Raw genomic sequence first — 23,200 nt, forward strand, 5'->3', positions numbered from 1 at the left:
GGATACCATGCCTTATCATTGTCATGGACACCAGGGTGCTTGTGAGCAAGAGTAGTCATGTTTTTTATGTAGATCTACACTCGACTACAGACTAGTCTACAACTACAAAGTACAAGACTACAGACTACAGTACAGTGCTCTTGACTGGTCTTGTTGTGAGCAGGGAGTCGTAAAATTTTACGACTCCCTGGTTGTGAGTGAAACGAAAGCAGATGCAGGTAGTCGTGAAAAGCACTTCATCCATTATAAGTTTATAAATTATAACTACACCACACTGTACGTTAGGACACCAGCTAACACCCCGCCTATCATAGGTGGGCACTTGCCGCTGTATTGGAACTCCGCACAACTCCAGGAGAACCAAGCCCCATGTCTCATGCAGCCAATGGATAGTGAATGGGCTTGAAAGGTCAGGTTTGGTGAACACGGACATCCGGACAACTGAAAACTGTGCTGCGCTGCGCCAGCAGGCATATACTATAAGTAGCCCGTACCGAGTAGCTACACAAAGAGCCTACTTGTACAGCCTACACCATGGAAGCAACCAGAACAAGCAAAGAGCCTACACCCTACGCCATGGAAGCAACCAGAACAAGCAAAGAGCAGGGCGCTGGGTATTCAACATGAAAATGAATGGTAACAAGTTCCTAACAGCAAGCGGAAGAAAACACCACTGGTTATAAGAAACGGCAACACAACTCTCTACAAATCACAGCATAGTGAGCGTGGCTAGTTGGAATTGAAGACTGTTAGAAAGTAAGGTCCCAAGCGATTGGGAAAGTAACTTAGTTGGCGCCTATGTGTGTATGTGTGTCATCTATAGTTATGTGTGTGTGCGCGCGCGCAGATATAACGGTAACTGACTAAAGCATTCCTAAGCAAAAGATAAGCTGCGGTGCAGCAGTAGCGAGAACGCATACTTGATCTGTAGGTGGATGTGGCCAGTCCCCACCATCACAGTGAGGATGGATCCGGTGCCAGCTGTATGTACCGCACTGGAGAACGGAATTGCGAAAGTATGAGTTATGGAAAGAAAAGAGCGAGCACGAGAAAGAACAGGAGAGACAGAGAGATAGATAGATAGAGAGAGAGGGAGAGAGAGACTTGATGGAGAGAGGGGACTGGAATGGACTGTCTAGAACATAGAACATGTCGACGCGGGTTGCAGGACGGTCCATCGCTGGATTAAGGCCGTTGTAATAAGCTGTGTGATATAAACAGCATGCCAAACAATGCGTAGTTATTACCAGCAGCAGCTGTTGCAAGTGAGAATGGAGCACAACAGCTCGGTGTTTAGAAATCATTCAACCACCACTGCACTGGGTTTTGTAAACCATTACTGAATTGCATGGATCCAATGCTGACTGCCGCCGCTGCTGATCGTGGGGTTATAAAGAGTGCAGCAGGGCCAGCAGATGAGCAAATGTAAGCTAGTGCCTGCTTCACAACGATGCTAGAGACAAGGACAAGCTATGGCGTGCTGTCACAGCATGAGCAGTAGTGCAACTGCTCCTCGTGAGTTGCGCTGCTTTCCACCTAGGTAGCTGGCTCACTTGATTTGGTTGTCTCTGCTGGCTGACTCTCCTCTGCTGCCTGTGGGGCTTCGCTGGATTCCTCGGCCTTGGGTTCGGGCTCTGTTTCCGTCTGTTCTTCCACCTCAGCAGCACCAGGAACATCTGCAGGTTCCTCTGCCTTTTCCTCCTGTGTGGCCTCCTCGGCTGGCTGACTAGTAGACCCTTCTGGTGGAGATGCGGCAGCTGGGCTGGCTTCAGCCGCTGCCTCTGCTGACTCACTGGCTGCAGCAGGCTCTTCCGGCTGTGCTGATGGCTCGGATGGTGCAGCCGCCGCCTCCGTGACGACCTCCTTAGCAGGTTCCGCTGTTTCTTGCTCCTGGACCTCTCCACTGTTCGCTTGATCATTGGGTTGGGTCTCTGTGCTTGAAGATGCGGTGGCATCACCGGCTGCTGCTGCTTCTGAAGTGTCACCGGTCAATTCGCGTGCCAGACGGTAAATGTCAGCGTTGACTAGATACAGTGCTGGCTGTTTGCTATCCTTACCTTCACCGTCGCCCGCAGCCTGCAGAATAGCATCTTGGACCAATGCCTGAGCGAGCGTCTCCGTCGGCAACCCCATGAACATGCGGGAAGCGATGCGCGTCAAGCTGCCAGCCCCGTAGCGCACTAGCGCGCCAGGACGGAAGATCGACGTGCGCGTGAAGTCCATCTTGACGACGGCATCGTCCGCCTCGCCCTTTGTCCGTAGATACAGGAACATACTACTTGCCGACGCCATGGTGGAAGACACAATAGATGTGTGACGTACACCTGTGGCCTTGGCAATCTCTGCCAGCTTAACAACCAGATGATAGTCAATCTTCCTGAAATTTTCCGCGGATCCTGCCTTACTCTTAGTCGTGCCCAAACAACAGAAGTATACGTGTGCTCCTTCGAAGTACTCTTTGCCTTTCTCAGCCGTCAAGTCGTCAAATGAGGAGACAACATGCTGCTGAAGCCGCCCCTTCGACTCTTCCTCCACCTGGTCCACCCCAAAGTCAGAGTTAATCTGCAAACGCCTGCGACCGATCACAACAACTTCGCTGAAGTCAGATGACTTGAGGAGCTGGGGGACAAGACATTGTCCTGTTGCACCTGTTGCGCCGGAGACCACGGCCTTCAAAGGCAGGCCACCGACTCTTGCTGAGGCCATGGCAAACGAATTGAAGCTACAACACTGTAGTGCAAGAGAGAAGCTGCACTTCTGTAAGTACTTTCAAGACGGCTGGTTGTGCAACTAACGTTATACTTCCAATTCATCAGAAAAAGTAACAAAAGTGTCAGTGGAGTGACAAAAAATGTTGTTCTCGTCCACCAGCGCTGCAGCCGCGATATCGATGACAAGCCATGATGGTCATCGCTGCATAGCGCTATCTACCTACAACAGGCTGAGTACAAGTACAAGTACAAGGCAGGGCGGCATGTCTGATGTGCACGTGGCTTGTTTGAGTTTGGAGTTTGAAATCTTGACTTTTGTTTGAAGGGAATACCCCTTCGTGCAAGCTTCGTGCAAGTGGATGATCTGTAGGTAGGAACTACAGCAGTACAGGAAGTGGCTGCTTCAAAAGAAGTAGGGTCAGTTTTGAATATCTTCGGATCCTGACCTACAATGTAGCTGGGTAGATCCTTGTTGATTCACTTGATTTTGCAGCAACGAAATATGTGCCAGTGTGTTACAAGGACTTCGGGGTAGCTGTGAGCCGTGAGGAAGGATGGGTGTTAGCACGTAAGTCGAAAGATGAACCTCAGTGCAATGAATGTGTACTTTTCTGGTTCACTTTCCGAATTCATTTCCTTCAAACCTCCTTATTCAAGCTTGGAATGACAACAACATTGACAATGCCTGAATACATATTAGGGTTGAGGAAATGCGTCCATGTATATTTTTCAGTTACATTTTTACTTGGGAGAGATGCGTACGAATATGGGCGCACGCATAGATCGGTTTGTGTTGGAGAATTGCTGGTGGTGCTTGAACATTTGAGTTGCATATCTGCTTGCTAGCACAAAGATTTTTTTGTAGCTATACATTAATAAAACAACAATATTATTTAGACGAACGCAGAGTACAAAGCATTACGCATGGACATCATATTATGGTGCAATAGTACATGCGTCACGAAGCCAAACTTCTAATAGTCTCTCATGTCTGAGAAAGGTTGAAGACTGTTTCGAAAGTGTAACATTTGTGGTGCGTCCGTGCGTCATGCCGTGACTGTACATACAATGTTGGGCACAAGGCGGCTATTACATCCGAGAAGATATTTTTCAAAGAGAACTACAGGGCAAGTGGAGCGTTTGTTACGGCTCTACTCCAGAACGGCTAGAAGCAATAGGTAACATAGCTAGGGTACGGGTGAACGGTCGCTGGCATGCAGTATGCATTTCTGCACAATCGTTTTGCACAGAAGTTCTACAGAATAGTAGGATATGCAGAGCAAAGCAGCAGTAGCAGTAACAGCAACAGATAACAGCTTACAGGACATGGATGTATGGTACGGTATCACAGGTGTGCTCAAAGTCGGCGGCGTTCATGACTGCTGATACGTGCTGCTCGGACAACTTCGGTGGGGTTGGGATGCGCAGTCAGCCATGATGTTGGCGGTGCCACTGATATGCACAATCTCGTGCTTGTACCCTCTGAGAATGACTGCCCACCATTTCAGTCAGGACAACTGTTGCTGGCATGTCGGAATACTGTCCGAAGTACGCAGCAGAGGCTGTAGTCAATACAGATACGCATGATGGTGGCCGTACTGGTACATGTACATACACTATACATTGTGGAGATGGTTCACTGCACACACGCACAGACACACTCACAGACACACACTCACACACATATGCACACACCCGCGCACAGACACACACACACAGACACACACACACGCACACACACACACACGCACACACACACACACAACCAGCAGCGCAACAACAACAACATCACCACCACCACCACCACCGGCAACAACCTGACAAATGTACAACTACCAGTACACAGTTTGCTCTCAAGGACTTTATGCCATATATGACTGTGTGTGTGTGTGTGTTTGCGTGTTGTCTGCTCTGCATCCAGGTTGTTACCGATACCGACTGGCCCCGGCCGCAGCACCACTCACCAGCAGCTGGCTGACCTGGAGCAGCGCATCATAACGCTGGGCGCTAAGAAGGTTGGCCTGTGGTCGGTGCACTGCACAACCTACCACTCTACTTCTCTGCTCAGTGAGTGAAAGCTGGTTTGCCCTATGCCCATCACGTCACGTCGCATCACTATTTCCACCAAAAACGGCGAAACAGCCATAATAGAGAGGTTAAGATGCACGTTATTTCTGACGTGACGTGAAAGTTCAGCTCACGTTATTTTCTCGCGCGTTGAAAAAACAACGCGAGTGACTTGCAGCTCACGTCGAAATTTGGAGTTTTACGCCAAATTGGACGTGAAATTGCGCGTCACGTCGGAAATAACGTGCATCTTAACCTCTCTATTATCTCCACTTAACCCCACCCACAGGCCAGGGTACCCGGTAGACTGAGGTGCAAGGCAATCGCAGTTGCCTGTGAAATCGTCCAACCTGCAATGTTTCAATACCAGATCGCTGTTGCACGATTGGACTTGGCTGCAACCCTCAAAACACATCTCAATGTAACAGCCTTACGCACATTTGCACTCTACGGGGGTTACGTACTCTTGATAATACAAAGCTATGTGCTCTGATCGCTGGGTGGCATTTTCAATATGATTGTCATATTGAAGACACCAGTCCGGAATCAGAGCATGGAGCTTCAAGCCAGAAGTAGGATCACAGCATTACGATCGTAGTGTTTCTGTGTTGCTCCCATTTCTTCCTATATCATCATCATCATCATCAGCACTTTCGCGTTGGCATCGGCGTTAGCCTAGCCTTCGCTTGGGCCACACCCAATGTTAGACATGATACCAGAAGAGAAGGGGAGAAAAAAGAGAAAGAAAGCAAAACCAAAAACGAAAAAGGGAAAAATATAGGTGAACAAACACTTGATCATATGCATACTATTCAAAGACACTACCAATGCAACACGCTGGTGCGGCACCAATATACCTAACGTGTATTGTAAGTCTACAATTTCTGGCGCGTTTAAATTCCGGCTTCCCATGGCTAAAACCCATTTTGGCCGCATTTTTGTATATTTCAACCTGTACTGCTGCTGCCTGTACACACTGTCACACTGAACCTTGCGAAACAAAATACGGCTGCAGCAAAGTTTTCGACCAAAATGCCCAGCCCAAAAATGGGCGAAAATATATACCTGATGGTTGCTCCTGGCCGAAAAATTTGATTGCGATAATTATTGTAAATAATTGCAGCGAAGAGACCACTTGATTTGAAGATGGTGTGTGTAAGGTTTTTCATGAAAATAAATAATTATGACTGTGCCGAATATTAAATTTTGTTGACTTATCATCATGAGAAGTTTTTGAGTCTCTTGCTTGCAGGGTGACGTGCACTGCTGTTTGCTGTGCCTTTCCGCTTCTGCAGCTACCGTACATGTGAACTACCCGCTGCATGTACTGCTGAGTAGCGAGGACGAGAGCAGTTCGTACGCGATAACGGGCAGTGGCGTGTGTCTGTCTGGCGACAGAGACCTGAGCCTGATTATTGCACAGCTCAAGACGTTCTACACGAAACGGCTGTCCATCACGATAGAGGTAGGAGCGACCAGGAGATGGATGCCTTTCCCTTGTCACTTGGTGTGTGTGTGTGTGTGTGGGAGAGAGAGAGATTGTGCGTGAGAGTGTGTGTGTGTGTGTATACAGTAGAACCTGGTGTAAGCAACCTCTGGGTTTAGCGACCGTTTTTCCATGCACCGGCAGTTCTACACAGACACTGTGGGACCTGGTTTTAAAGACCACCTGGCTTTAACGACCGCTTTTGCTTGCACCGTGGGGTGGTCGCTTAAACCAGGTTTTACTGTATATAATTATATAATTGTGTGTGTGTGTGTGTGTGTGTGTGTGCGTGTGTGTGTGTGTATGTGTGTGTGTGTGTGGTGTGTGTGGTGTGTGTGTGTGGTGTGTGTGTGTGTATGTGTGTGTGTGTGTGTGCGTGTGTGTGTGTGTGTGTGTCTGTGTGGTGTGTGTGTGTGTGTGTGTGTGTGTGTGTATGCATGCGTGGCCAGGTTAGGCAGTGAGCAAGTACAAGTACCAATAGTAAAAAGTGTATTTGTGTGCATGTGTGTGTTTCAATTCTTGCAAGCTGTTGAATGGTGCAATCCCAGCACAAGCTGTAGCATCGCTATCATCGCCTCCGGCGATGAGCGTCAAATGGTCAAATGGTGTGTGTTTCTGTGTTTTCGTAGAAGACTATAGACAATTTATTTATTTATTTATTTATTTGCCGCTAGGGTTTATCGGGTGTTAGCGGCCGTCGTGAGTTCCCTTCGGGAACGGATACGATAATTTACTTTTATTTAATTTTTTTATAGACAATTTATATTCTGCAGTCGTGGGAGACACACACACAGCGGCACCCTATGAACATATTATTCATTGTTGAATTGCACTCATGCAATATTTACGACGTGCCTTGTTTGTGTCACTGCTGTGCTACAGGCTAAAGGCCCGCGGTACCAGCTGGGCGACTTCCTCATCAAACCGGGCGTGGTGTCGATGGGACCTAGCGCACACAGCAATATCCTTGAGGTATGCCCCTGCTCCGGGTTTTTGTCGGTGTGTATTGTTAATTGTCTCGGCACTACAGGACTACATTGCTGATGGACCAACGCTTACAGTACACATCGGATGTGCAGTTCCATGACCACGTACAGTGCCCTCCGGCAATTTTATTGGAACTGCAGCAGCAGCAGCTGTGTGTAGGTTTAGTTTAGTCTCGTCTGTGCCGGCGGAATTTTGAGTACTATAGTGTAGGCCAAAGGAGAGTGGCGTGTACTTGTTTTGTTTTCCTTGTTAGCCTGCATTCGGTGTCCCAACTACATGTACACTGCACTGGTGTATATTTGCTCGTTACCACTTCTTGCCTTACTACTTGGCGTCATGCAACCATTGGTTGTGCTGCTGCTGCTGCTGCTGCTGCTGGGCAGGGTGTTATCGTGTTTTATAAGTCCAGTAAACATGAGCCTCGTCAGCAGAACCTATGGTGTGTGCGTGCTTTCATGTGCGCGTGCATGTTACCTATGCTGTGTGTGTGTACTGTACCTTATGCTGTGTGTGTACTGTACCAGGTTGAATACATGCCGTCCTGTGTAGCCACGCAGTGCTGGGGACTACTCAAGCAGATGCTCCTGCAGATCATGGACCACAGCAACGTGGCCGAGATGCACCGGGACCCGCCCCAGGGGCACACCGACGGCGTCCTGTACACGCGCGCGCACACGATGAGCCAGTACATCGGCGTGTTCAGCCGCATATGGGGCACCAAGGCATCCCGGTGAGTTCCTGGGACAGTTGCCGGTGCAGCTACCATGTTGACTTGGCTGGTGATGTCCAGCACCTCGCCACAGTCACAGCTTAGTGGACGGATGTAAACAACATCTCCCTTCCCGGGCACATTCTCAAACTAGTCTTGTCGAATCAAGCAATTTAGCGCTGCCCGTACCATAATCCTTTCGGCAGTCTCCTTCCCTCATACGTGTACGTCAAACTGCCAATGGAGAAAACTTGATCCTATCTTGCAGGTGCATACTGAACATGAAAATTGAACGTACATCACGAAATCTCTATCCAGCATATAACTTTAAAAGACTCATTGCCGTCCAATGCGGACCAAAAAACGTTTTAGTAGGGAGCTTTTCCAGTATCTGTCTTGCGCTACTGCTGTGTCTATCGAGAAAGCCATATTTCTTGTTTAGGCTCCAATTGGGGGATGCTTTGAGTACAGGTCTTCGAAACATTTTAAAGTTTCTTCACTCAGGGCACATGCCCAGGCATCAGCTCTAAAGTATACTAGTAGCTGGATGTATGATTTTGCATCTCAAGCCTTTCTCATGCCGTCATAGTTTTCGGAGCTCGTTTTCTTTTCAGTGCTCCTGCTTTTAACGTGTGCACGTTCCTGCGGCTTTCTTTCCTTTTAAAAACTGTGTTGACTAGTGGTCTGTTCGCCCCCCTCTGACTTGGCAGCACCCTGTTGTTGGTGATGCTACGAGTAGTGATTTCTTTTATCAGGTTATCTCTGCAGTATTGCCTTAGCGAATTTAGAAATGTTCCACACATGTATTCTTGTGATGCGGCTCGTTCACTTTGCTCAATTTGATCTCACGTAAGGATCAAGGGAGTGGTGCGTTACCACTGGTGAATGAGCGTACTTGAACAACAAGATACCCTTCAGAGTTCTCAATTCGTAACGTCTACAGTATCCTCGAGATCGAGCCTGAAACTACAGTTCTGGCCGGAGAAATCCAACGTCATGAATAAAGTAGCGCCACGTTTGAGTGTACGGAACAGTGTATGCAGTGCTAGGGCTGCGTAGCAGCCGGCGCTATTTTATTCACGGGGTTGGACTTCTCTGGCCAATACTGTACCGAAGGTCAACACATATTCGCCGCATATTAATTTTCGGTTATATTCGGCCTGGTCATGTTTGGCCGAAAATTTGTTCCGGCCGAAATTTTGTTTTGCAAGGTTCAGTGTGACAGTGTTTTCAGGCGGCAGGAGTACAGGCCGAAAATCTGATGCGGCCGAAATGGGTTTTAGCCCTGGGAGGCCGAAATTTGATGCGGCCGAAATGGGTTTTAGCCCTGGGAGGCCGAAATTTGATGCGGCCGAAATGGGTTTTAGCCCTGGGAGGCCGAAATTTGAATAGGCCGAAATGGGTTTTAGCCCTGGGAGGCCGAAATTTGAATAGGCCGAAATGGGTTTTAGCCCTGGGAGGCCGAAATTTGAATAGGCCGAAATGGGTTTTAGCCCTGGGAGGCCAAAATTTGAATAGGCCGAAATGGGTTTTAGCCCTGGGAGGCCGAAAGTTTGTAGATTTACAGTAGTTGATCGAGACCCGCACTGGTCATATTACTTCGAAGTACCTATGCTTCCACTCTACTATGTGGGCTTGTTTTTAGTTGTTGCGAAGTAGGCTGTCGTTTGGAATCGTTGTGTCTCTTACTTCACGGCCTCAGTCTGGCCAAGAGTGGTGATTATGACTCCACTGTCGACAACGAATGAGGACTGGTCAAACTCTTTAAGCTTCTTTGGTATGGAATATTCGATTCATTTAGGGAAATATTCGATTCGTCCCGATTCCGAATATTCGTTCCACGAGTAGCTACTTGTATAACAAGTTGGGTATTGTTATGAAGTGTTATTCAATTCACCGATTATCTATGGGAAAAGTGTACGTTGACAAACGGGACACGGCAGGAACCCGCAGTGACAGGCACTTGCAGTAACGTAATCACATTGATTTCCTGGCAACAACATGCACATAAGCAGCATTGCAAGCACAAGTATGAGCATGCGCAAGGAGCACGCAGGTATGCTATGGCAGAAGTCTATGCGAACGCTATAGGAGTGGCATGCTGTGCACAATACAATCCTTAGGTCCATGTACATGCACATGAGCTCTTCACTAAAAACAAAGCTATGGACGGAGTTCTGCCTCGCCCACTACAAGGCTGCAGGCACAACCTGTCAACTACATGATTGTACTAGTAGCAGTACGGGCTACACTCACTCACTGGCATGGATGCTACTACTAGTACTTGGAGTAGGCCGCTGCCCAGCTGTGCGCCGTTCTAATCTTACACGGCGGTTGCTTCTAGTTCGTCTAGTTCGACAGGAATCCTGGATTCAGCTGGGGAGGTCGGTTCTGCAGGGGCAGTGTGCTCCACGGGTTCGGCAGGGGTAGTGGGCTCCACAGGTTCTGCAGGGGTAGTGGGCTCCACAGGTTCGGCAGGGGTAGTGGGCTCCGCAGGTTCGGCAGGGGTAGTGGGCTCCGTGGGTTCGGCAGGGGTAGTGGGCTCCGTGGGTTCGGCAGGGGCAGTGGGCTCCACAGGTTCTGCGTGGGTAGTGGGCTCCGTGGGTTCGGCAGGGGCAGTGGGCTCCACAGGTTCTGCGTGGGTAGTGGGATCGGCAGGGGCAGTGGGCTCCACAGGCTCTACATATTGAGCCTCTTGCGCGGCTGGCTCGTCTGGTTCGAATGCGCCATCATCACCCACTTCTGCATATACACAGTCGCCGTCGTCGTCGTCTTGCCTGTTGCGCTCCTCGATCCTGGGTAAAGCGTTGTCGATGGCCGCCGTGTCAACCTCGGAGTACATCCTGTTCTCATGTGAACCTGACCCAGCCAGCTCAGACTCCATACTGACCGCGCTTTTTGTCGTGCTCCCTTTGTCCGGCCGGGGCTGCCCCCACTTTGGCTTGTCGACCACCATGGCATTGTGGTAGGTGTTTTCACGATGCGGACGACCCAGCTGGTCCATTGGTACATCATAGTGTACGACTATGTCTTCTTCAGACTGCCTTTCTGTTAGCCGTAATCAAACAAGATAGAACGGCCACAGCAGCAGCAGCAGCAGCAGCAACAACAACACAACTTAACATTGGCAAGGTGAGCCAGGTGATATGTATGAGTACATCCATGCCTGGAAGAAGACTGTGACAAGATGAGGTACATGTACTCATGCCATCCAGTTGTTCCCTGTGTTATGATGAGGTACTGGTGTACTTATGCCATCCAGTTGTTCCCTGTGTTAAGATGAGGTACATGTACTCATGCCATCCAGTTGTTCCCCGTGTTATGATGAGGTACTGGTGTACTTATGCCATCCAGTTGTTCCCTGTGTTATGCACGGCACCATAAAGTACATGAATGGTGTATGAATAAACGTGGACTGTCGTTGTTCAGTTGTGAATCACTGATAATTATCTGTTCTGCGCGCTACCATTTGACCATTTGACGTCGATCGCCGGAGGCGATGATAGCGATGCTACAGCAGAAGCCATAGCAACTTGTGCTGGGATTGCACCATTCAACAGCTTGCACGGCTGAAGAATTGACCGCCACTGTTCAGCCTGGTCTACACCACACAGCTATGAAGTGGCTTTTTCTGGCCAGCGAATCCCTAGTTTTTGGTCTTTTCTACAGTAGAGTCGCACGCCCAAGAACGTCGTTTGCAAGAGGCATACGGCTGCAGGGGCGTACACCGCTCGCCTCCAAGAGTGGTTCCCATGCCAACTGATCAACCAACATTCCACACAATTGCAAGTGCTCTTATACGTATCCGACGGAGTTCCTGCATAAACTGCTGGATAATGTCATTACAACGCATTTTTGATATAAAAAGACTGAACTTTGCCAAGGCATTTTTATGGTTGTTTTGTTCAGCAGGACAATTTCATGCAGTCTTGAGTCGCGTTATATTCCCGAGAGGACTGTGGTACAGCTGCCCAAGCTTCGAATCATCTGGAGCAAACATGACGCAGGGCGGGCAGAAGCCACCATGGCATGCCCGTCAAAAGACTACCCAGGGAAACTCCTCCAACCGCGGGATAGTTGAAATCGGCGCTGTTTGCCATCCGTCTGGACACGCACAGGAAACGAAATCCTTCGCCTTCAGTGGCGCACAATGATTGTCGATGACGGAAATCTTTTCCATGTCCGGCAACTTTCGGGGGAGTCAGGGATTCCACTGTGGAAGTACACTTTCAGAATACCCTTTCCAACACACTCCAATGTCACTGAAGAAAGTCTTGATGATCCAGCAGCTTCCAACAACGGTCGCTCTAGAGCTTCGCCGACGATTCCGTCCTCTGTGCTGCTCGTTGCAGACTCCACTTGCAAGTCAGGTGCGTCCGCAATCTCATCTATCGCTTGACCTTCGTCACTGGCTACACGCTTTGCCTCCTGCTTAAAATAGCTCTGAATAGAGCGCTGGCCCTCTGGATGTTGACTCTTCATTTTTCTTTTCCACAAATCGAAAGCATCGTCAAAAACGTAACCAACTAACTAACTTTGTCGAAACAAACTGCAAAGGAAATGACTCTGAGATCGAGGAATCGCATGTAGGGACTTTGTTGCACCCGTACCCAGTTAGTAAAGTTCAGTAGATCTACGCTGTGTCACAAAAATGCCCCAGCAGCACTTTTACACCTGGCCTAAAACCGTCCTCGGACCGTCAGACGGACTGCATGCAGGTGCTTACAATGTAGCTAGGCGCTAGGCATGCATGCACTGCACGCTGGGCCTGGATCAAAACATTCTCCGTACCCACATTGAAATGTTTTTACTGGTTCCCGGGCATCCCGGGAACCGCCCTATGTACGCCCCTGGGCTGGAGTGTTCTTATCTTTGACCAATTTGGCTGCGTTCTTATACATGTAGCACGTCTTTAGAAACAATACGCACTGGATCACGGGCACACACTGATACATACACATACATGATTGTATGTATCACAAAAGCTGGCAGGACACCAACATGGACATTCTCAACTTGAGGCTAAGTCGTTCTTAGCACATTTGACGTTATTTTCGCGCTGGGTGTTCTGGGGCTCCACGGCCTTCGGCGCCACACGACTCTCCTGTAGCATAGTAGGTAATGCATGGAAAGGGGACTGACACCAACATGGACATTCTCAACTTGAGGCTAGGTCGTTCTTAGCACATTTGACGTTATTTTCGCGCTGGGTGTTCTTGGGCTCCACGGCTTTTGGCGCTCCACGGCCTTCGGCGCCACACGACTCTCCTGTAGCATAGTAGGTAATGCATGGCAAGGGGACTGAACAGCTTGTAGGATCGTGATGAAATTGCGTGCATGGCATGTATGCAACATGGAACCCAGAGCTGAGCAGGCATCTACTATTCTAGGAAGGTGGACTGTCTGCTGAAACGCTCCATTAGCAAGTTGTAAATGCCGCGTAGAGACGCTATGGATGCAACCTCACCTCGGTGTCGTGAAATGAGAATTGCCGCCAGAATCCAGATGGCACAGATGACCCAGATGATTGCAGCAATGCTGCCTTGACTGATTTCATCCGCGAGGATCGGTGGAGAACCTGGTGCAAGGAAGAAACAGTGCACACAGCATTCAGAAAGACTACATTACCACACAGTCACACTTGTTCTGTAATGTGTACACTTCAGCCTCTGTTGTGTCTGGTCCATGCTCTCGTTTTACCACTCTCTACCCCCTCTCAACATCAGTGCTGCATGGTTAAAGGGGAAGTTAGTTAAGCCTAAAATCAATTTTTCACCAGTTGTAGTCTTCTGGGTGCTGAGTCGAGTGGTCTTGGTCCGAGGAAGCTGAGGCGCTCCCTTCCTCCTTTATTCCCAATCGAACTCGCACACTTCCACCGAAACTGGGTGACTGCGCCCTCCTTCGTGTCACTAAAAGCGCCATTTCGTTCTTATAAAAGCACGGATGACCGCGATTGGTCCATATGTTGTAGTCTTTTGGACGCTGAGTCGACTGGTTTTGGTCCGAAAAGGCTGCAATGCAGCGTTCCGCCCTTATTCCCAATCGAACATGGTTGAACAAGCGGTCACGTGCTCCTGCGTACACCAGTCACCTAGTCACCGCGCCAGCAGGCGACAACTTTCAAACCAAGGTTCAACTCAAAGGTTCAAAGGTTCAATTCGAGTGACAGAAACTCGCCCAAACATGCTGTAACTTAGTGTAAGTCACCACGCCAGCAGGCGACAATTTTCACACCAAGGTTCAACTCAAAGGTTCAAAGGTTCAACTCGAGTGACAGAAACTCGCCCAAACATGCTGTAAGTTGTAGCCTGCAGGCACGGTGACCAGGTGACTGGTGTACACAGGAGCACGTGACCGCTTGTTCAGCCATGTTCGATTGGGAATAAGGGTCATCCGTGCTTTTATAAGTACGAAATGGCGCTTTTAGTGACACTTTGCATACAAATCCCCATCTCGTAGGGCGCAGTCACCCAGTTTCGGTGGAAGTGGTCGAGTTGGATTGGGATTAAAGAAGGAAGGGAGCGTCTCAGCTTCCTCGGACCAAGACCATTCGACTCAGCACCCCGAAGACTACAACTGGTGAAATTTTGATTTTAGCCTTAACTTCCCCTTTAACAGTGCTCTTTCTAAATGTTCCATCATCGTCTTTGGATATACATGCATGTACGTGTATCTCCTTGTTTCTCCTTGTCCTGTTGTGATGTTGTGATGTTGTGGTGTTGTCACGTATGGTGGAATCCTACTGGTGACCATCACCAAACAACGTTTTCGGGGGAAATGGACCTGTCTTCGGGGGGAAATGGCCCTGGACCTGTCTTGCCTTGTCGTGTGCATAGAGTAACGGATGTGCAGTTAATTTTACTCATAACCTTTATGTAAATTGCTGTTTCCGTGTAGATCATTCCACACAGGAACGATCAAGATAACCGGATGCAATACACACAGTTAAAGTCTACTACTACAAGACTTGATTTCAGCATGCAAAGCAGTGCCAAATTGGCAATGCTTTCAGGCCGACCAAACTGCTTTCCTTGATTATCCGCCCCACCTGGTGGGTATTGCACACATGGGATTCACTTCTTAGGGCGCGTTCGAATTGTCTTCATTAACTGTTCAAACAAATTTTATAAAGAGATTAGTTGAAGTGTCCCATTGAATGGTTTCTATCATTTTAGAGTTTTTCAGTGGAATTGTCATGGCGATAATGACGTCCTATCAGATTGACCATCTCTACGTAGTACGTGACGTAGCTATTCCAAACTCTTCGAAAGTAATCCACCTCTCCCATCGGGTGAGGTTGTGGAATTTCGAGGAGTTTCGAGGAGCTTCGTTTTTCTGAAGAGGCCAATAAGGCCACCTCTTCGGAAAAACGAAACTCCTCGAAAAGTCAAAGAGTGACAATTTGACGCGCCCCTAATTGAGCGGTTCAAGGACCAAGCAATAGCTGACGTGAAGTGTGCTTTGTGTGATCAGCTGCCACAGGCCTGAAAGCTGATTTGATGTCTGCACACGCTGTGCGCGCTGTGTATTGAACTGCATATCAAAGACGACAACACCATTCATTGTCTGAAACTGCTCCCTCTACGGGACAAGGATGACCTCAGATGCAGTTGCTGCCTGGAGCATATTGCCCTATCGAGAGCAGTGTTGATGTGTACGAATCTGTCTCTTCATCGTACCAGGCCTGCACATGTTGTGTGTGAGGAATGTGATGAGGAAGACGCAGCTACGTTCAAATGTGGTACCCGTTCCACTGCATGCTTCATGGCACGGGTCAGCTGAGATGAAATCGAAGTCTGGCCAGAGTCACATGATGGACTGTATCCGTGACGACGCAGCCGGCAGTAGACACGAGGAGAGATCTCATCCAACCAGGTGCCCTCTTCATCCCAGCTCAAGCCTGGAGTGGCACTGCGTCCTATGCAAAGAGTTCCTGTGTGAAACATGCCGGATTAACCCGACTGCTGCATGGACGATAAGTGCTGCGAATAGTGATCATGCACCCTGGCCTGAGTAGCTCGCTTGGCTAATTGAAAGTCTGCCGACCTGGGCCACATTATGTTGCTAATACATGCACAACCCCAGTCACCGCGCACAAGCTGGTTGAGTTTGGCCGTCAGGAGGCCAGCGCAAGGTATCCGGGGCGCGGGTCTGATTTCAGCGAGGGGCAATGTGGTACCCCGCAGCGCAAGGGTAGCGTGATACCCTAAGCCAAAGTGCGCGCTGCATGAGTAGCGTGATACTCGCTGAGCGCTTTTGCTGTTGCCTTGCAACGCGTTTCTGTCTTTCCTGGGCCCCCAAATGCATGTTGGGTGGCCCTGCGCATGACTGCACGTTGTCATAGCAACCTTGGAAACCTCAAGCCGGTTACCAACAAGCTAGGAATCAGACCAAGCCGCCGAATGCCCCCGCCGCCCCCCGGCGCTTTATTGCAATTGAATTAATATTTGTCCAGAATAGTGAGCTAGGACAGATCAAGAGGCGTGGGTGGGAGGGAGAAATTGCAAAACAGTTGGATGCACGCAGCAGCACAGCTAGCAAGAGAAAGAGCCGTAGATGGGTTTGTTCCTGTTTTTGATGGCTGTGGCCATCCGTTGGCCCAACGGTCTCGTGTGAGTACGGTGTTTGTTTGTGCTGCCAGCTCGCGCCCGGCATTTGTTTGTGCTGGCAGCTCGGGCCCGGTGCGCGAGTGAAACCGAACCGTGACAAAGGCTTTCGCTCTTTAGTGCTATTGACTGGCTTTTCATACGATGCCTATTGATGTCTAGAGACATGCTGTCTAGCCTTCCCCTCGTACGCATTCACGGGGCTTTGTTGAAGTTCGTGCCGTGAACTGCCAAAGGGAATTGTTTGAATGGTGCTGGGGCGAGTGCGATATTACGGCGTCCCTGCAGCCGGCCTAATCGCGTTTGTCGCCACAACCGATTTTACCAGCAAAGTGCATGTTGACCACCTTGACCGAGTTCCGACAGTAGCTAATGCTGTGCGGGATGCGCGCACAGCATTACAGGAGAAAGCATCGGATCAAGCGCCACATGCTCTAACCAAAATTGGCCAAGCCCACACATCTGCAAATGAAGCCACCTGCACTAGGGGTGCGCGGATTATGCCCGTGCGCACCTGATATTATGCTTTTGGGCATTTCCCTCGGAAATTCAAGAGTATTCTCCAAAACATCGAACAAAATTCTCAACCAATCTCTTTTTTAAAGTACATATTGGTCATGTTCGCCAAGGCTTTATTCAGGCTAGCATGTTTAGGCCCTGTTGCATGATATATTGCTCCCTGGCCTGCAGACAGTGCACGCTCAGTGCACGCTCAGATCCATTTTTTGTCTTACTGTATCTCCGTCCGTTGGCACGGAACCTGAGAGCTGCGGTGAACGCTGTGTAGACGGTGACGTTGTTCCGGGTCAGGCTCTGCCCACGCACGCGCATCTCGTAGCTGCCGCTGAAGAGAATGGTCGGCAAGTTGACGCTGGTAGAGTTGCTGGCGACCAGTATGGGCGTGCTCCAAGTGAGGCTGCTGCTGCCACTGGCTATGTACTGCCTGTAGGACACCTCCAGCAGTGGGAACTCCTGCTGTACGGACACGCTCAGGCGGGGCAGCTGTACGGTGACGGCGGCCGTGGACACTGTGACCAGCGAAGTCAGAGAGGCGCCGCCGCCGGCTGTACCGGCCGTGACTGTGCTCACTTCCGGCCATTCAATGAACGTCGGTGCATTGCCTGTTCACGGGGCACGGAGCACAGACACACAGACACACAGACACACAGACACACAGACACACAGACACACACACACACACACACACACACACACACACAGACAGACAGACACACACACACACACACATTGATGTTATGTTTCCAAGGATTCTCCAGAGGCAAATGGATGCCTTCCTGGGGAAAGGAAGTGAAGGTGGCTGTTATGAGAGAGGGAGGAAGGGATATGACAAGGTGAAAAAAAATACAAACAAGAACAGCGGAAGCTTCTTGCAACAATTTGGCATACCTTGCACAGAATACATGCATGGCTGAAGCCAACAGTTACAGAGAGCAAGGCAATGATCCTTCAGGGACACCAGGGCTTTCGAGGCTGCATGGCAACTGATTTATCTGGCGTGCTATCTGCGACTAGCTGTCCAGGAAACGAAAACAACTCCAATCGATGCATGCCTATGCCCGGGGGCTGGCTGCAGAGCTGACCATTCTGATAATTTCCAATTTCCAAGAGCGCAGTACCATGGACTGGACCCGAGGCCCTGCTTATGGGATGTGAACATGCTCTGGGTTTGCGCCTTTGCGGCTAAGAGTGACTGCAGGTGGAAGGGTGCCTACATGCTAGAACCCAGCACCGAGTGTTTCCCATTGAACTTGAAACGGCTGGATACATAGACAGATGAACACCCCCCCCCCCTCTCTGCACACATACAGACACACATGCACACACACATGCACACACACATGCACACACACACACACACACACACACACACACACACACACACACACACACACACACACACACACACACACACACACACACTTGTACTTGTTGCTCACTGCCAAAACTGGTCACGTGAGTCCCCCCGGGAGAGGGGAGAGAGACTCAAAAGGAATCTTAGAAAGATGACTCAATTGGTTATTGAACCGCCCAACGGCCGACACCCCCTGAAATCCCCAAAACTCTGGGTGGACTTGAAAATGATCCCACTTATGGGCTCACCACACCTCAGTAAGTGGGTGAGGACAAGGTGCAGAAAAAGGATTGACGGCATCAGGGTATCCGTCCGGGGATCCAACTGCAGTTACCCCTGCCCCCAGTGAAGGTAATACTTGCTACTAGTGTGGGTGGCTGAATCAGAGTGGATCTGATATCAGCTTCACTAGCACCATTGATTACACAAGAGTTAATCCACATACACACACACACACTTTGAATTCTGCTGCTGTACCTTCTTGTGCTCCGTAAGAGGCTGCTGATACGGACAGCGTGCGCACTATGTTGTCAGAGCTAGTTGCATCCAGCCTGACTTCGTAGCGCCCACCGGTCAAGTTACTGATGGTGAAAGGGAAGTCCACGAAGCTGAGGTTGTGATAGCGGCGTACGAGCTCAGAGCTCTGCGCGGTGCTGTTATAGGCAAGTATTTCTACAGTGTAGTAGTGTGCCGTGCCATTGTCCGATGGTACTGGCACCACAATCCATCCTGCAACACAGAGAGGGATGAGGCCATCATGAGGGGGATGGCACACAGGAGAAGGAGAGAGAGAGAGAGGGAGAGAGAGAGAGACAGGAAGAGATACGATTGCCCACATTTCGGGGGCTTGGTGTAGTCTCGTGGTTGGTGCACGGGTCTGATTTTAACCACTCCTAGGTCCACTCATGCTGTGATTAGTATACACTATCTAGAATTTGTTTTAAATTAGGAGTCACACTTGTGGCCTACCCTACAGAGATAACGGGGAGGGGAAGGGTTTGACGTCCATAGCTTACCCAGTGCGTTCAGATGAAACCACCATGGCAAGGTGAGCGCACTTGTCCAGTTCCGGTTCGTCGCAGAGCGTTGAACCTGCACGCTGTAAGCCCCGTCACTCAGTGGCATTGGAACGACGAACTCACGATTGCCACTGGCACTGCTGCTGACGTTCACAGCACGTAGCCGACGAGTCCAGCTCTCGCTACGGCCCGTGTACCCGAGAACAATAGAGAATACCCAGCAGGCAGCACACGCCTGCACGAATGGCAGCTGGATGGTGACGTTGCTTTCTCCGGGCGCCACGACGTGGCTCGACACGACTTGCCTGTCCTCTGGCCAGTTCACCAGTCTCTGCCAGGTGGCTGTCAGAGCGCACACAGGACACACAAAAAGCACACAGACGGCGGTATGCTCCAAAAAGGCTGACACACGGTGGAGCCTCTCTTTCACAGTCACTATGCAATTGTGACCATCACGTGGAGTCCTCACAGTCACCCGGCTCAGTAAACCATACAGGCATGGCCATCATGTATTAGTGTAGAGGGGGGGCGCTGATTGTGACGAGTCTTCTTTTTCAGCTGGGCGAGAACAGCAAGGACTGTCAGAATGTGTTCTGAACATGGAGGTGACATATCTGCCAAGGAGGTTTTACTTTTTTGGTGCACCTGGGATTTCAAGCCTACAAAAAAGCATTCAAACCCAATCTGCACTCTCTATTCAGCAGCCTCGGCATGGTTACCTAGTCGACGAAACACTCACGGTCAGTTTCAAACGTTTTCACATAGAGGCCGAGAGTCAGGCGACCACCACTGGCGTCAATCCTGTCCACGCGCCGCACATAGTAGCCGTACCGGTCGAGCTGAATTGTCACGTTGAAGTCCTGCTGCTGGTAGTCAGACCTGTTGAATACCACATCGTGTTGCAGTGTGGTCTCGTTGAAACGCGTCACCTGCACAGCGTAGCGCACTGCGCTCGGGTCAGCCGCGAGCAGAGGGATAACAAGGGGATCTGCATGTGACGGCACACACACACACAAACACAACAACTCTGTGTAACAGTTTGGAGATTGTTACATTCCAACTGGTTTGTGTTGTGAAATGGCAAAACTGCACTGCATCGGGTACATGCGTAAAGGACCACACACCGAGTTCATTTCTCATGCATACCTGCCTTACCACACTATCATGCCATCACAATGTAGAACTTGTTTCGTTTTCAAATACTGCTCTTTCCCTGGGAGAAATGAAAGCTGAAGCCCCTCTTGATTCGGAGGCATGCATAGCGCATGTGTACAATGTGAAAGCACAGAACAAGAACAAAGTATTTTTTGCATTTGTATTTATATCATTATCTCATGGCACATCATGATGACGGCCAATAAAACTGAGACAAGGGTGAAAGCCAACCACAGCAGTAAAACAGATAAAAGAATACAAATAAGAGGCAAAGAAGGCAAAGGAGGTGACAAACCAGCAGGATATACATGAAACCTATAATTGAGCAGAGATTTTAGCAACAAAAGTATCCATCGACGTGCTGGTCTTGGCCTGCGTTGGTAATGTTGCCCAAAACACATAGCCAGCAAAGATCGGGGATCTAGTGAATAGGGTGGAGGCAGCGCGTGGGAGACTGAGTGAGTTCCGGATATTCCGTGTTTCGGAGAACCAATTATAAGCCTGCATATGCAAGGGTATTTTATTTAGTAATATTTTATGTATGAGAACACAGAGGTGGTACTTATGTCGAGTGGAAAGGGGACTGATCTTGGCAATTTCGTAAAGACTAGCGGAGGGAAAGCGACGATCTTTGCTAAATAAGATTTTAAGGAGCATGCGGTTATGGGTTTCTAGCTTGTTCAATACAGTAGTAGTTATGCCAGACCAAGCAGTATCACAGTAGTCAAGTAAGGGCAATATATAGCAACGATAAAACAAGCGTTTGCAGGAAAGAGGAAGATGCCTACAGTGGGCTTGAAGAGCCCCAAGGATGGAGCTTGTGCGCTTGCAGACATACTGCACATGGGGTGACCACGACAATTTAGAGTCAATAATAACGCCAAGATGCTTATGCTCTTCAACAATACGAATAGCAACACTTGAAGAAGGAAAACAAAGTGGCAGGGAAGGGGGAGAAGGGGAAATGTACATAGCTGCCGTTTTATCAACGTTTGGCTGCAACTTCCAATCATGCATCCAGGTTATAACTTTCCCAATGCTATCTTGCATGGCTTCGTGCAGGCGTATAGGGCAAGCATTGGAGCAAAGCAGAGCTGTGTCGTCAGCGAAAAGGCTGACACCAGGGGCAATGTCGGGGAGGTCATTAATATACAGGAGAAATAGCAGTGGCCCAAGGATTGAACCCTGGGGGACTCCAGAAGTAACGGGTAAAGGCTCCGATAACACAGTTGAGAGGCGTACAAGCTGATGTCGGTTAGAGAGATACGATGAGAGCCAGCCGATAGCCTTGCCATCAATGCGATATACTGTTCGCAGCTTAGCTAAGAGACCCCTGTGCCAAACAGTGTCGAAGGCCTTTGCGAGATCGAAGAAAACTAAACCAACATGGTTATGGGCGTTCCGGGCGGTGTGGATGTCTTGCACGAGGCGGGTAACCTGGTACCTGGTGGAGTCACCCCGACAAAAGCCCGACTGTGCTGGCGAAAGTGAAATGCGAACATGATCATAAATGATGTCATATACAACACGTTCGCACACTTTTGATAAAGTAGAGAGCAATGAGATAGGGCGATAGTTGCTGGGGGTGGTGCGTGGTCCTCTATTTTTGTAGGTGGCCACGACTACCGCAGTTTTCCACATGGCTGGGAATTTCCCTTCACGAAATGACATATTCAAGATAATTGACACAGGATAGGCAACAGACGGAGCAAGAGCTCTCCAAACTTCGTTGGTAATTCCGTCTTGACCAGGGGACTTGCCAGTTTTCAGATTACGGAGATATTTCCTCACTTGGGCTGTACCAGTCGACAATGATAGGAGGGACGCAGGTATTGAGGGTGAAGGGGTGAGTGGTGGTATAGGCCACGTAGGGTCGTCAGGAAGTCCAAACGACGTAAACTGCGTGTTCAATATGTCTGCTATGTCTGCGGGATCTGTTGCTACCGTGCCGTCTGAAGCTGTCATTGATCGGATCGGCTCCCGACTACAGTTCTTACGGAGATGGCGGAGAAATTGATGGAGACTAGGGCGATCATGGGAAGACAGGGTGGCATGAACCGACTGTACATACTGATGATGGAGGGTACGTGACAAACATTTCACTTCGTTACGCTTGCGCTTAAAGGCAATGAAGTTTTCACTGGTTGGATACTTCCTATAAATGCTATACAAATCTCGCTTCAGTTTCACAGCACACTTGAGGTCCGGAGTGATCCAGGGTCGGGATGCATCCCGCATAGTAGGACGAGGCCTAATGTAGTCTCCTGTCCGCGGAATAACTTTGTAAGGCAACAGATGACGATGGAATGCTGACTGTAGTAAAGCATCAAACAGGACAATGGCATCATCAACACCAGAATGCCGATGAAGTAATGACCAGTCCAACCTAGACAAGTCTTCATTCACAACCTGCCAGACACGGGTAGGCACTTGTTTATACCTGTACTGAGCCTGGGGATGGAGGGACGATTTAGCAATCGCTTGTCGTGTCGAGCACGATGCATAGTTGAGCGTACAAACAACCTGCAGATGATCAGATGTGCCAAGAGGAGCTGCGTGGTCGACTGAGAGGACATGTCGGGGTTTG

At 49.5% G+C, this 23,200-nt stretch overlaps 3 protein-coding genes across 3 annotated transcripts in view; 1 reads left to right on the top strand and 2 right to left on the bottom strand.

The window, feature by feature from the left end:
- Positions 1-596: 596 nt before the first annotated feature.
- On the bottom strand, positions 597-2,840 carry LOC135816673 (E3 ubiquitin-protein ligase BRE1A-like). Its single transcript, XM_065329813.1, has one exon. The coding sequence runs from the start codon at positions 2,704-2,706 to the stop codon at positions 1,537-1,539; it is 1,170 nt and encodes a 389-aa protein (XP_065185885.1). The 5' UTR covers positions 2,707-2,840; the 3' UTR covers positions 597-1,536.
- Positions 2,841-3,002: 162 nt separating this feature from the next.
- Positions 3,003-8,887, top strand: LOC135816729 (mediator of RNA polymerase II transcription subunit 20-like). The gene is made up of 5 exons (XM_065329853.1): positions 3,003-3,279; positions 4,633-4,778; positions 6,074-6,243; positions 7,147-7,236; positions 7,776-8,887. Exons 1-5 carry the CDS (start codon positions 3,266-3,268, stop codon positions 7,983-7,985), a joined length of 630 nt encoding a protein of 209 aa, XP_065185925.1. The 5' UTR covers positions 3,003-3,265; the 3' UTR covers positions 7,986-8,887.
- Positions 8,888-9,829: 942 nt separating this feature from the next.
- Positions 9,830-23,200, bottom strand: part of LOC135816594 (uncharacterized) — a 230,806-nt gene continuing 217,435 nt past the window's right edge. Inside the window, exons 37-42 of the mRNA XM_065329777.1 lie at positions 20,198-20,446; positions 19,456-19,800; positions 18,917-19,168; positions 17,301-17,687; positions 13,428-13,538; positions 9,830-11,008 (exon numbers count right to left, since the gene is read on the bottom strand). Of these exons, the coding sequence (XP_065185849.1) occupies positions 10,284-11,008; positions 13,428-13,538; positions 17,301-17,687; positions 18,917-19,168; positions 19,456-19,800; positions 20,198-20,446 (2,069 nt within the window). The 3' untranslated portion in view covers positions 9,830-10,283. The remainder of the gene's footprint in view (positions 11,009-13,427; positions 13,539-17,300; positions 17,688-18,916; positions 19,169-19,455; positions 19,801-20,197; positions 20,447-23,200) is intronic.

This window comes from Sycon ciliatum, chromosome 1 (assembly GCF_964019385.1).
Source record: "Sycon ciliatum chromosome 1, ocSycCili1.1, whole genome shotgun sequence".
NCBI classification, from domain to species: domain Eukaryota; kingdom Metazoa; phylum Porifera; class Calcarea; order Leucosolenida; family Sycettidae; genus Sycon; species Sycon ciliatum.

Coding starts and splice junctions, on each gene's coding strand:
- LOC135816673 (XM_065329813.1), bottom strand. CDS start 2,706: ATGGCCTCAGCAAGAGTCGGTGGCCTGCCTTTGAAGGCCGTGGTCTCC.
- LOC135816729 (XM_065329853.1), top strand. Junction 4,779..6,073: donor CCACTCTACTTCTCTGCTCA/GTGAGTGAAAGC, acceptor CCGCTTCTGCAG/CTACCGTACATGTGAACTAC. Junction 6,244..7,146: donor GGCTGTCCATCACGATAGAG/GTAGGAGCGACC, acceptor GCTGTGCTACAG/GCTAAAGGCCCGCGGTACCA.